Source organism: Castor canadensis, chromosome 17 (assembly GCF_047511655.1).
Source record: "Castor canadensis chromosome 17, mCasCan1.hap1v2, whole genome shotgun sequence".
NCBI classification, from domain to species: Eukaryota; Metazoa; Chordata; class Mammalia; order Rodentia; family Castoridae; genus Castor; species Castor canadensis.
In genome coordinates, this window is record NC_133402.1 from 68,759,195 (window position 1) to 68,773,123 (window position 13,929).

General features: G+C 42.1%; 1 protein-coding gene across 9 annotated transcripts in view; it reads left to right on the forward strand.

Moving 5' to 3' along the window:
• Positions 1–13,929, forward strand: part of Rnf13 (ring finger protein 13) — a 117,905-nt gene that overhangs the window by 76,208 nt on the left and 27,768 nt on the right. For all 9 annotated transcript variants that reach the window (XM_020156340.2, XM_074059856.1, XM_074059854.1 and 6 more), the window contains one exon: positions 9,071–9,176. In XM_020156340.2, coding sequence (XP_020011929.2) covers positions 9,071–9,176 — 106 coding nt within the window. The remainder of the gene's footprint in view (positions 1–9,070; positions 9,177–13,929) is intronic.

The following is a 13,929-nucleotide window of genomic DNA, read 5'->3' on the forward strand; positions in this document are numbered from 1 at the left end:
AACCCGATTCTTTTTTTTTTTTTTTTTTTAATGTATGTGTGTGTTTTCAACTACTTTTTTTTTATTCATTTATTCACATGTGCATACGTTGTTTGGGTCATTTCTCCTCTGATTCCCACCAACACCTTCCCCTCCCTCGCTTCCAGGCAGAACCTGTTCTGCCCTTATTTCTAATTTTGGTGAAGAGAAGACATAAGCATAATAAGAAAGACAAAGCTTTTTTGTTAGTTGAGTTAAGGATAGCTCTACAGAGAGATTCGTAGCATTGCTTCCATGTACAAATGTGTTAAAACCCAAGTTGATTCATCTCTAACTGGGTTACACTGGTTCCTAATACCCTTCTCATGTTGACTTCTGTTGCTTTAAGGTTTCTGTATTAGCTCCTCTGGAGTGTGGACATCAAACGCTTTCATGTTTTGGGTTTACTAATTATCACCATACCTCCCGTATATGCTTTCCCCTTGTGATGTGACCCAAGTCCAACAACATTGCTGTATTTGCCCAAGATCTAAAGTCCACAAAAGAGGGAGAATATGTAATTTTTGGTCTTCTGAGCCTGGCTAACCTTGCTCAGAATGATGTTCTACAGTTCGATCCATTTTACTTGCAAATGATAAGATTTTATTATTCTTCACAGCTGAGTAAAATTCCATTGTGTATAAATACCACATTTTCTTGATCTATTCGTCAGTAGTGGGGCATCTTGGCTGTTTCCATTACTTGGCTATTGTGAATAGTGCTGCAATAAACATGGGTGTGCAGGTGCCTCTGGAGTAACCTGTGTCACAATCCTTTGGGTTCATTCCCAAGAGTGGGATTACTGGATCGTATGGCAGATCTATGTTTAGATTTTCGAGTAGCCTCCAAATTTTATTAAAGAGTGGTTGCACTACCTTGCATTCCCACCAGCAGTATACGAGGGTTCCTTTTTCACCACATCCTCCCCAACACCTCTGAAACCTGATTCTTAATTATGCGTGTGGAATATTTGGGTTCGAAAATGGGTACAAAGAAGAGGCCAATGTTTTCTGTTAACTATTTTTTCCTTTTCCCATGTACAGTTTTGATCATTTTAAATATTGTTCACATATTATATGCTCAAAATATCTTCATTAAGTTAGAGAATACAATTTTTGAAGTTTCAAAAGCAGTTTTACCTGATGGTGGTCTTTAGCCATGTTCGTTAGTATAGGGAGCACTAATACTTATTCTGCCTCGGTAGTGCTCCTTCAGAGTATATTTTAGAGGCCACTTTGTTCTTAATTATAAAACCATGCTTTTTATGTTAAAAGGTAATACATGCCTATTGGTAAGTACATAAAAATCCAAAAGTAGAAAATAAAGTGAAAGTCCCATTGATGCTGTTCGCCATCCATAGCTGTTAAAGCCCTTCCTTTCCCATGTCTGTTTTCTCATGTTCACTAGTGATACTGTGCCCATGAAAAGGAACCTGTGACCCCAGCACTTCGTAACTCACTCCCTTTACTTCATGTGGCTCTTTCCATGTCAGTACAATTCCATACAGTCTTTTCTCTCACCTCTCAGAGACACACATTAAGGAATTAGAAAAAGTACATACATGGTGCTGGGGCTTGAGCACAAGCAAACATCGGATGTCAAAGCCTTTTAGGTTTCAGCAGGGTGCGTAGAGCACTACAGACACACACGTGGATTTGTCCTACCTAACTATCTGCTTACCTAACCCGTTTTCTAGGAAATAAGGTAGCTTTTAATAGTACAGTAAGTTTTGAGTGTATGCTGAGGTTTACAATTTAAATTCAGAGCCACGGATTTGATATTAAGTCTATGTTTTACTTTTCTATGCTTGAAGACACCAGTTAATAATTATTTTCAGTCTTAATTGCATGATAAGATACAACAGACTCAGAAGAACAATACAGATACTACAAACAAAATTATTTAAAACACAGTTCTTTCTCTACTTAGGGTATGCTGTAATAGGTATAAAAGTCAACTAATTTTGTTTAGTTTGTTTGTTACTGTTGTGTATGTGCTGATGCTTTCAAGTGGAAACACAACTCTACTTGAGTCATGTGCTTTTAGAATGGAGAGTGCTCCCTCTCCTCTCAATTGTGACTTTTCTACTTAGGAAGAAACTTAAAGTCAACAAGACAAAGAATATTCAAAGAAATCCAGACTCTCAGTATCACCTACCTTGTCCACCCTGTTCCTGTCCTTGTAATGATTTTTACAAAAGATCATTATGGGTGAATACCTGTTTCTTCTCCCTCATCACCATCCTCAGAGTGCAAACCCTGTTCCCATCGCTGTTATATATGGTGCTGTTGTGAGCGGTCTTATCATGAAGTCTTCATGTTTTTGCCCTATCCTTCTGCAATAGATCCCTAGATGTGGTGTCACACATAGTTCATAGCTTACACATATCCATCTTGGCTAGACGTTGTCAATTTCCCATTCTAAGGCTGTGCGGGTGATGTGAGAGGGCCCTTTTCTCCCACAGCCTCAGCAACAAAGCGTGAGCTCAGAGTTTTGGACTTTGCTGATCAGACAGGCGAGAAATGTAGTTTGAAAGTGTATTTCTTGCATTACAGGCAGATTCCAGCATGTTGTTCTTAGGCTTAAGAGCTATTTGCATTTTGTTTTCTGTGAATTCTTCAGCCCATTTTTTTCTTAGGTTGTTGGTTATTTTCTTTACCAGGTATGCTAGACATTTGTTTGTGATATATTGTTTTGTATTTTTGATATTCTACTTATGGTGCTGTTTTTTTTTTTAATGTAATCATTTTGTATAATGTTTTTAAGGGTCATCATCTTGTAGCATGTCTTGGTGTTTTTACTGATGAAGACTATTCATCAATGAGGGACAAATAGCTTGTTTCCAAAGTGTTAAATAATGAGTCTTTGAGCATTAATGTGTAAGATTTTGTGTGTGCTTATATTTTGATTTCTTCTGGGCATACGCCTAGGATGGAATTGCAGGGTTATATAATAACTGTTTAACTTTGTGAAGACCTGTCGGACTTTTTCAAAGTATCTATACCATTTTATATTTGTATCCACAAGATGTGAGATTTCCAATTTCTGTTTCCAAAGGAATTTAATAATCAATTTCTCTAGTTCCAATTCTAATTGAGAATGCATTATAATTATAATTAATTTAGGGAGAATTGACATTTCAGTACACTAAGTCTCCTTATTCAAGGATGGTATGTCATCTACTTGTTCAGTTTGTACTTGGGAGCTTTGTTTAGTTTTCTTTAGCTCAGAGTCTATGTGAGAAACACATTTCTTGGTGGGGGGGTAGATGAAAGAATATGGAGGAAGGGGTGAATTTAAGTATGATGTACTTGATATATTGTAAGAACTTTTATAAATGCCACAACGTGCCCCACCCAGCATAGTACATGCACACATACATAAATCAAAGAAAAACATTCCTTGTTAATGTGAGCAAGTAGTCAGCAGGAATTGCCAAGCTGCTCACAGGACTGCCTAAAAGTCAGTCTGGAAGACAGAAGGCTCTGGAGGGCAGCTGTCTGTCCACCAGGCCCATAGTCCAGGGGCCGGGTGGCTTTTAGCTATCAGAAAGAGCAGAAAAGAAACAAGGCTTCTGTGTCAGCAGGAGTAAAGGAACCAGTATTGCTGTGAAACTTAAGCCTTGACACCAGTTGGGAGTTAGGTCAGGGACACACAGAGCAAAAAGACTGACTTCCTGCGTGGCCAGGACTTGCATCAGTGCTCAGTGCTCAGCGCTCAGCTGCAGAGCTCATGGAGTGCACTGTGTCAGGGTGGACATCATGCCCGCCACTTTTCAAATCAAGGTTGTCTGAGAGGAGGATGAGGTGACTCTGCAGCGTCACTGTAGGATACTGGAGCAGGCAGAAGACATGAAGATGAAGCCAGGCTGTGCTCTGTGGTAGCCCTCCACCCTGCGCCACACCACCACCATCACCAGCTCCACCACTGTCACCAGCTCCATCATTAGATAGCATTTGGTTAACAAAAAGCATGAGCTTCTCATTCCACACCTGTGCCATTTAAAATCCTCCTGATGCATCTGTTTTTATTTTTGCAGAACTAGGAATTGAACTTGGCCTTACACTTGTTGGCCTAGAGCTCCTAATACTTGAGCATTTAATATTCAGGTCTTGTGCTTTTTCTCTGGGTTGACTTTGGACTGAAATTTTTCTACCTTTGACTCACAGGCATGTGCTACCATGCCTGTAGGCCCCAAAGTGACCACGCGGAGGGGAGTGATCTGGCCAAGAGAGTCTTTATTGCTGGCCCGGTGAGGAGCGAGCCTCATGGGAGGGAGGGAGAGAGAGAGAGAGGGAGGGGGAGGGGGAGGGGGAGGGAGAGGGAGAAGAGAGAGGAGAGAGAGAGAGAGAGAGAGAGAGAGAGAAGGGCAGGGGCTTAAATACCCCTCAGTGAGACTTGGCACGATCTGATTGGTTAGGATCTTATGGTTCATGTGCTGATTGGAGGTTGGGGCAGAAGGGGAACTCAAGCTAAACTTGAGGCAGGACCGTGACCCTGGGAAACAGAAGCTTAAGGGTGCAGTAAGAACCGAAACCTATCGGTGCCATTATTGCCACCATTCCTCCCTTTTTGTTTGTTTAAGGAAGGGGGGTGTTGTGTTTGCTCTGACTTCTTTGAGCTGGCAAGGGGCGACGTAGGGGAAGGGATGGTTAGTTGGCAAACAGCGTTGGGGTGGCGAGTCTCATGATGGCGTACACCGAGGCTCCGAAAATGAAAATTTCTTCCTCTCTGAAGTTTGATGAAGGTCCCTTGTAGTCAAAGGTCATAGAGAGTCTCGAGCCAATCCTCCGGGCTCTGTATGGCAGGTATTAACCATCTGTCTTTGCGTAGGGAGTCGAGGAATTGTAGCAGGCGTTCTGTGAAGGGTTCTTGATGTTTATAACCCAATGTCCTGGTAGGGTCCATTCTAGATATCTTCTGGATGTGTTAGTAGGGGTTGGTATCCTTGAAGGAGAAGCTGGTTAAAGGTATGGTTAGAGATTTTGTTGACCTGAGTTTGTAGAAACTTTAATAGACAAGGTAGGAGGGTGCAAAAGGCGATTAGCATGAGTACAGGTCTGAGGAGGGGTAAGAGCCAAGCAACGAGAGAGGAGTGTAGTAGGTCTGTCAGGCTAGTCTTTGTGGGTTTTCTTAGGAGTTCCTCAGCCAAGTCTGTTAACTTTTTGGTCTCTTTAGCTGCTTCCTGCTGACAGGGGGCATTGTATGGGGCAGGATCCTCAGGCTCCGGTGTCCTGGTGGGGGCCCTCATAGCAGTCCTCTGGACGGTTTTGGAGAGGTTGGTGTCCCTGGAGGTACAACTGGTTAAAGTTTTGGTTAGCAGTAGCAGACATGTAGTGTGATACAAGAGATGAAGCTTAAGAATAGGACAGCAAGAAGAAACATAGGCATTAGGATGGGCATTGGCCGGGAGAACCACTGTGAAATGTTGTTCCCTAGACAATTTCAAGAGTCCTCTAATTCCCTTCTCCATTTTTCTAATTCTTTCTTGAGAGGTGCTGCCATTGGGGGAACCCATTAAGCTTGACAGCAGTGGGTGTCAAGAGAATGACCAGATGAGGGCTGGTCCATTGAAGTCCCAATGGAGAGGGTAGAAGATCCGTTTTGGAGAACAAGATGCCCTGGTTTAACAGAAATTGTTATAGGGTGGGGCAGGATCTGGTTTGCATGCTCTCTGAGAAGTTCCCTGAGAAGGCAGGTAGTCAGCCAGAGGAGCAGAGTCTGTTGGAGGCAAGTTTTCTAAGAGAAATGGGTGGCCATACATTATCTAAGACCCAAATAGGAATATTAGGAGGAGCATAAAAGGTGTCTGCTCAGGGACTGCATACCTAGGGATCTAAATTCTGTAAAATCTGATTGGTTAGGATCTTATGGTTCATGTGCTGATTGGAGGTTGGGGCAGAAGAGGAACTCAAGCTAAACTTGAGGCAGGACCGTGACCCTGGGAAACAGAAACTTAAGGGTGCAGTAAGAACTGAAACCTATCGGTGTGATTATTGCCAACAATGTCTGACTTGTTTTTGACATAGAGTCTGACTAACTTTTGCCCTGGTTGGCCTTAATCCACAGTCTTCCTGAATAGCTGGGATTATAGCCATGCACCACCATGCCCAGCCTTCATAATATATCAGGACCATAAAGTAAAACAATTTGAAATTCAGCAGATACTAAGAGGACATGTACAATATTAGTTTTCGAATTCAGGTCAATGAATCCTAATAGTGCCCTGGAAAATTCTGGAATGCAACTGTAACACATAGGAAGTTTCTCCTACAGTGTGCTAATTTCTTGCTCACTGGGACTTCCCAGTTTGTTCTTTTAGCTTGTTTCCTGTCACCTAGGAGCTCGATTTCTGAGCCCTAGATCTCGTGTTGTGGTATAGCATCTATTTGTTTACCTCACGCAAGCCAAACTGTCTCAGGAAGTCATAGCATAGAGAGAGAGAAGTAGAAGCAAGACATGGGAAGTATAAGCTTTCCTACTGCTCAGAGGCTACAGTTGGTTACATTCAGGTTCTACAAGTACTCTGACCTCTCAAAGGTAGCAACAGAGAGGACTGGGGTGTCACAGAAGGTTGAGTGTCTCACAGAAAGGCCTGTGTACTCAGAGTGGTGCAGCTTCAGGGGGTTTGTGCCAAGAATGAGCTGTGATTTACAGTTGGGCTCTATCTAGGTAGGGAGGACCGTTTCAAATAGATGGGCCAAGGCTTGTTTCTGCTTTCTCTTTCTTACCAGAAGTATGTCAGTCACATCAGTATTCTGTGTAATGCCTGCAAAGCGTGCTGTGAGATCGTGGTTCTTGCCCCTTCTGCTGGAGAGTGGCTTAGTGGGCCCTGAGTCCCAGCAGTCTAGCTGGCGGGTTTTGGAAGCCATTCAAACTATTGGAGGGACGTCTTCCAATAGTCTTCCTTGTGTTTGTGAAGCGTGCTGGAGCGCTTTGGGTGTGAGCTTAGTGGGTAATAGTCCTCAAAACAGCTTAGCGATGGAAACAATTTATTTTCATATGATTTTCCTTAAGTACTGTGAACTTCTAAGCACCTCTGTTGTTGGGGGAAGGAATCAACCTGTTCTTATTTCCCTTTAACCCTGTGTTGTGAAGTCCCAGCACCTAAAACAGTCACCACAGTGGGTCACAGAGCAGCACTGCTGTCCAGAGCAGCATAGGCACAGAACATCTGGTGGGGAGGTGACACGGACCCGTCCTAGACCCAGGGGATGATGACGGTAAAGTCCACGGCACATCAAGCTTGCCCGTGCAGCTTTCACTTCCTGCGTGCCCCCCAACTTTTGTAATAGCAACGTCACGGTGACTAACCTGGTTACAGCAAAGGGGGCCAAGAAGCCTTCTTTCCTTGCCCGTCACGGCCAGCCAGGAGAGACCACTTTGGTTCTGTCCCTCATGGATGAATGTAGGTGCGTGAGGCACCAGTGGCTCTGAGCTTTTGCATAGAAGGAAGTGGTGAATCTCTAGCAATAAAGGAAATGCAAATTAAAACCACACTAAGATTCCACCTCACCCCTGTTAGAATAGCCATCATCAGCAACACCATCAACAAAAGGTGTTGGCGAGGATGCGGGGGAAAAAGGAACCCTCTTACACTGCTGGTGGGAATGTAAACTAGTACAACCACTCTGCAAAAAAATTTGGAGGTTACTTAAAAAGCTAAACATTGATCTACCATATGATCCAGCAATACCACTCTTGGGGATATACCCAAAAGACTGTGACACAGGTTACTCCAGAGGCACCTGCACACCCATGTTTATTGTGGCACTATTCACAATAGCCAAGTTATGGAAACAGCCAAGATGCCCCACCACGGACGAATGGATCAAGAGAATGTTGTATTTATACACAATGGAATTTTATGCAGCCATGAAGAAGAATGAAATGTTATCATTCACTGGTAAATGGATGGAATTGGAGAACATCATTCTGAGTGAGGTTAGCCTGGCCCCAAAGACCAAAAATCGTATGTTCTCCCTCATATGTGGACATTAGATCAAGGGCAAACACAACAATGTGATTGGACTTTGAGCACCTGATAAAAGCGAGAGCACACAAGGGAGGGGTGAGGATAGGTAAGACACCTAAAAAACTAGATAGCATTTGTTGCCCTTAACGCAGAGAAACTAAAGCAGATACCTTAAAAGCAACTGAGGCCAATAGGAGAAGGGGACCAGGACCTAGAAAAAAGGTTAGATCAAAACGAATTAACCTAGAAGGTAACACACATGCCCAGGAAATTAATGTGAGTCAACTCCCTGTATAGCTATCCTTATCTCAACCAGCAAAAACCCTTGTTCCTTCCTATTATTGCTTATACTCTCTCTTCTACAAAATTAGAGATAAGGGCAAAATAGTTTCTGCTGGGTATTGAGGGGGTGGGGGGGAGAGGGAGGGGGCGGAGTGGGTGGTAAGGGAGAGGGTGGGGGCATGGGGGAGAAATGACCCAAGCCTTGTATGCACATTAAGAAAACAATAAAAAAAATAGGAAAAAAGAAAAAAAGAAGGAAGTGGTGAGCAGACATGGGCTGAGGTGGAGCTTTGCTGAAGTGCTACGCAAGGTCCCACCATTGTTTCTGTGCTCGTTTTGCATATGAAATACAACTTCGGCCCAGGTTACTAAATAGTAAATAACATCCCTCTTGGAGAGGCATAGTAAGCATTGGTTAGCTTATTTTCTTTACCTACTGTAAGAACTTTTCATTAAATAGGCAAGTTATTCTGAAAAATATGTGAAATAGAGATATAAAAAGCATCCCTTAAATTATCGGCTGTCATCTGTCAGGGTGTGAACTGTGTGATATTACTCATCAGTGAAGAATGCAACATTTGCAGGAACATGGGTGGAACTGGTGATCATCACGTTAAGTGAAGAAACACAGACATTGCATGTTCTCTCTCACGTGTAGAATCTATACCTGAAAAATATTGAACAAAATAAATAAGAAATAAGATGTGCATAGTGGACCAATTGCAATCTGTGTCTTTTTATTACACCATACCTTGACAGCTCCTGCAAATTCTCCCTAACTTTGCTTTCTTCCAGGGCCCACATCATCTTAGTTCCTGAGTTTAGCCTTCCTCTGGAGTACTACCTGATCCCCTTCCTCATCATAGTGGGCATCTGTCTCATCTTGATAGTCATTTTCATGGTAGGTAAATCAAGTCTTAATAACTATAAGTTAGGATGGATGGATCCGAACACGTCCTGTGTGAAAGAGCATGTCTCATATGAGGCCATTTGTATGAAGTTCTGGAGAGGGCAAGGGTGACATGGTGGGAGCCCCCAGAGAGCGACTGGCTCTGGGTGGCAGCGGGGGAGGGGAGCAGAAGATGTGGGGGCTTGCTGCATCTTCATAGAAGCTGGGGCAGCACAAGGGCATAGCGTCTGTCTGAACACGCCGATTTGGATACTTAGGTTTTGTGCATGTCATTGTATGTAAATTCTACCTCAAAAGAAAACAGAGGAGCTATAAAGATACAAAACTCTTAAGTAATGACATATGCTATAGTTTTTTGGGGAAGGTATACTGACGTATAGCTTACTTTGAAGTGCACTGCACAAATTTTGAGGAAAAAAGTAAGATGTATTGATGGGTAACTACAGGAATGGGTAGTTAATAGTGTTAACTGTAGACTCTAGATAGTGGATGTGTTGGTATGTGTCTTTAAATTATTTTGTCTTCCTGAAGTACGTTTGAGAATTCTCATATTAAAATGAAAAGACAGCACAGCATGGGGCTTGAGGGTGAAGGATGGCAGAAGCATTGTGTCTCCAAAATAGTCCTGAGGGAAGGGTGGTTGGGTTGCTTTGCAGGACTTGTAGCGGGCTTGTGAGGGAAGGTTATTGTCATGGTAATTCCAGGATAATGGCTGCCAAAGTCATGAGTGCAGTGCTCTAGAGCCTGTGTGATGTGAAATTTCAAAACATTTGAAGACAGAAGCAGATATGGAAATCCCTCTGTTTTCTCTTTATACACATAGCAAAAGGAATTTACAATGATAGAAGACAATTACATTAATCTAATTTTTTGCTTACTTTTCATAAAGAGTATTTATTTTTTGGCAGTACTGAGGTTTGATCTCAGGGCCTTATGCTTGCTAGGAAGACATTTTGCCAGTTGAACCATGCTCCCAGCCCTTCTGCTTTAGTTATTTTGAAGATGGGGGTCTCACATTTTTGCCTGGACTAGCTGGATCCTTTTATTTATGCTTCCTTTGTGGCTGGGATGACAGGTGTGTACCACCATACCCAGTTTACTGATTGAGATGGGGTCTCACTAACTTTTTTTGCCCAGGATGGTCTTGAGCCACAGTCTTCCCCATCTCTGCCTCCCAAATAGCTGGGATTATAGATGTAAGCCACCATGCGTGGCTGACAGAGGATATTTATTTAACATCCCGTGAGCTCATCAATGTCGTGAAATTATATTAATTTAGAGGCTAAATGCTATCCTTAAAATGTTTAATCATCCTATGACACCGTGATATTTTTCATTTATTTAGGTCTTTCATATCCATCAATTTAGTGATTTTTTTTTGACAATCTTGTGTGTGTTGAAAGGGATTGAACCCACAACCTCACTTTTGTAAGTCTTTGTTGAACTTGTTACATATATAAATTTTTTTTTTTTTTTTTTGCTATTATGAGAGATTTTGAAATGCTGCTTTCTAATTGTTACGGGGATCTAAGAACATTACTGGTTTAAAAACAAACTTTTAATTTTAATTTTGCAGTTCTCTTACTTTACAGAAAAGTCGCAGAGGCAGTTCCTCTCTACCCCTCCTGTGTCCCTGTTGTTAGCATGTTAGTGACTGTGGGTTCATCAGCACTAAGAATCTGATACTGGTGTTTTACTGTCGAGCCCTATTACTTGTGGAGTTCCATTACCAGTTCCTATTATGTCTTCCTCCTGCCCAGGACCCAGTCCGGGCTATCTCCCATGTCCTCTGCTGTGTGACAGTCTCTCGGTCTAGCTGCTCATGGCATTGACAGCCTGGAGGGCTGCTGGCCTGTTATCCTGATGTGTTTTTCTCATGATCATACTGGGTTAGGTTTTTCAAGAAATGTCACTGTGGCGAGTGCCTTTTGTCCCCTCTTGCTGAGTACAGGACATCTATCCACCAGCACTGCTGATGGTGTCCGTGTTCCTTCACCAGTTCTCACGGTGTTTGCCTCCTTTCTGCAGTGGAAAATCGGCCTTTTCCCCTTTGTTCTGTCTTTAGAAGTGAGCTAAGGGTAGTCTACTGTAAAGGACCGCTATCTCTCCCTCACTAGAAATTATTCTGTAAGAAAGAGTTTGTCTTCTCAGCATTCATTCATTGAATGACTATTCATCATGTATATTAGTGTGTACTCAGGTGAATATAGTTTATACTCCAGCACTGCACTGCTTTTCTTGCTTAAGTTGTTTGAGACTTGGTCATTGGGAGCTTTGTTAGCCTGGGTCCCGGGTCCCTCTGATTTCACCCATTCCTTCTGGTTTTAGCACTTTTTTACTGTCTGGTTCAGTACAATGCACAGGCTCAGATTTTCTTTGTTGCAGCTCTGGAATCAGACATGTTTCCCAGGAGGACTGGTTCCTTTTATTGAAGAGTTATAGTTAGAAGCCAGATTTCTACACTGTACAACATCAGTTTTGATATTAACTTGCTGAATTCTCCTGTTCTGGTCATTTGTTTGTTGGATTCTCTTGGATTTTCAAGGTAGAAGCAAGGACGTATAGAAGGTTGGAAAACCAAACAACAAGCAAAGAGAATACTCTTGTCAAATTAGGTGTCAAAGTAAATATTTTTAAGCCGTGAAAATTATAGTTTAAAAACTTAGAGCAAGCATATTAGGTGGAGGCACCTAATGGCCTTTCTCGTGGGTGGCCATTGTGTCTCCTATTCGACACTGTGCTGTATTTTGTGGTACAACAGGGAAAAAACAGTGTGAGGGGCGATATGAGGAAATCCAAGATTTATTTGCTTGTTTTCCTTACATGGGTACTGAATTGCATATTGTTCTTCTAACCCCATTGGTTTTTCTCTGCTTTTTTTCTGTCCATATGTTGGGAGATACTAATTTGTTTTGTAAAATTTAAGAATCCTTGTATTTTGGGGACAAATCCTACTTGCTATGTTATGTAAATTTTGTATTACAGTTTTAGATTGTTCAGATTTCTGACATAGGTCAATCTTACACTGAACATGGATGTAAAAATTTTTAGACACCTGAATATCCAGGTAGGAGAAATCTTTAGTTTTATAGGGTTAGAATAATCTTGACATCAAAACTAGACAATGCTGTGAGCGCAACAGATAGGTGTATAGCTGGAACAGCCACTATAGAAAACAGTATGACAGCTCCTTAAAAAATTTAATGCAGAATTACCACGTAACCTGGAAATCCCAGTTCTGAGTACACTATAGCAAAAACAGTTCAAAGCAAGGATGCAAATATATATTAAACATTCATATTCCGAGAGCATCATTCATGTAGCCATGGCAGAAGCAACTTCTCTGTCTATTGACAGATGGTAGATAAGCAGAATGCAGATGAAAATACAGTGGACCATTAGTGGCATTGGAAAGGAAGGAAATTTTGACAGTGTGCCACAACAAGGGTGAAAGTTGAAGATGGTAAGCCAGTCACAACAGGACGGACCATATGGTTCTGTTACCTGAGGTGCCCAGAGTGGTCAGTTCATAGAAACAGGAAGTAGAGTGGTGACTGGCCAGGACTCGGGTTGCTTAATGGACAGAGTCTCAATTTCACAAGAGGAAAGCCTTTATGGGGCTGGATGATGGTCGTGGTAGGGCAGCAGTGTGAATGCTTTAGCCGTGACTGCCTAAAAAGTCAGGATGGAAAGGATAGGTGATCTGTCTTTTACCGTAATTTCAAAACCACAAAATTAGTCTAGCCTTAAGACTAAAGCTGTCCCTTATTTCCTGTCTTCTAAAACAGTTTTTTAAAACATAAAATTGGGGTTATCTATTGCTGGACTTGTGAGGCTGCCTATAAAAGAAAAAAAATGAATACGTGAGTATTCGGATGGTTTTCTACATCTTAATAAATTTCATTTTTTTCCTTTTTTTTGCAGTACTAGGGTTCCAACCCTAGTTTCAACTCAGGGCCTCATGCTTGCTCTCCCCGAGGCATGTCCTTTTTTGGTTTATTTTTTCAATAGCAGTGCCCCCATGTAACTGGGATCATATGCACACACCAGCACTTCGGCCTATTCATTGAGATGGGGGCTCTCCAACCACTCCTCCCAAGTGGCTGCAATCATAGGTCTGGGTCACCGTGCCTAACCGTTGCTTTCAAGTGCAGCAGGACACATGATCTGTAATATTTGTATTACAAATATTACATAGCAGTGTCACACTTTCTGCCATATTCTGTAAAATGGAGACTCTGATTCTGTACTTTATTTTTGCATTGTGTGTGAGCTTCCATTCTTAACATTATCTTTTGCTTTGGTTTAGTGTATTGCTTTTCTCTTTCTAGCTTGTTCAACCAGATGTTTATTTTTTTCTCTCTAATACATGCATTTCTGTTACAAATTCTTTCTTAACAATTACTTAAGGTATAACTCATCACTTTTGACAAAGATTATTTTTACTCCCATTTGACTCAAATTTTATAAGGTTCATTTTATATAAAAGACTTCTTTAGTCCTCGCTGTTTCCGTGCAGGCAGATGGGGAACTGAGCTGCTCTAACTCCTGGTCTTTCTCTGCCTGTTTACCCATTCTGCCTGAGTTGAAAGGAGGAGTCTTATCTGTGTGTGGCATACTTGGCTTTCTTTTGGGACCAAGCTGTCACGGGTGTTGTTCTGTGCTCCAGGGTTAGTTCTGTAGTTCTACAGCAGGGAGAGGAAGGCCTTCTCATTCCAGAGTCACCCTTGTTTGTGTCCAGTGG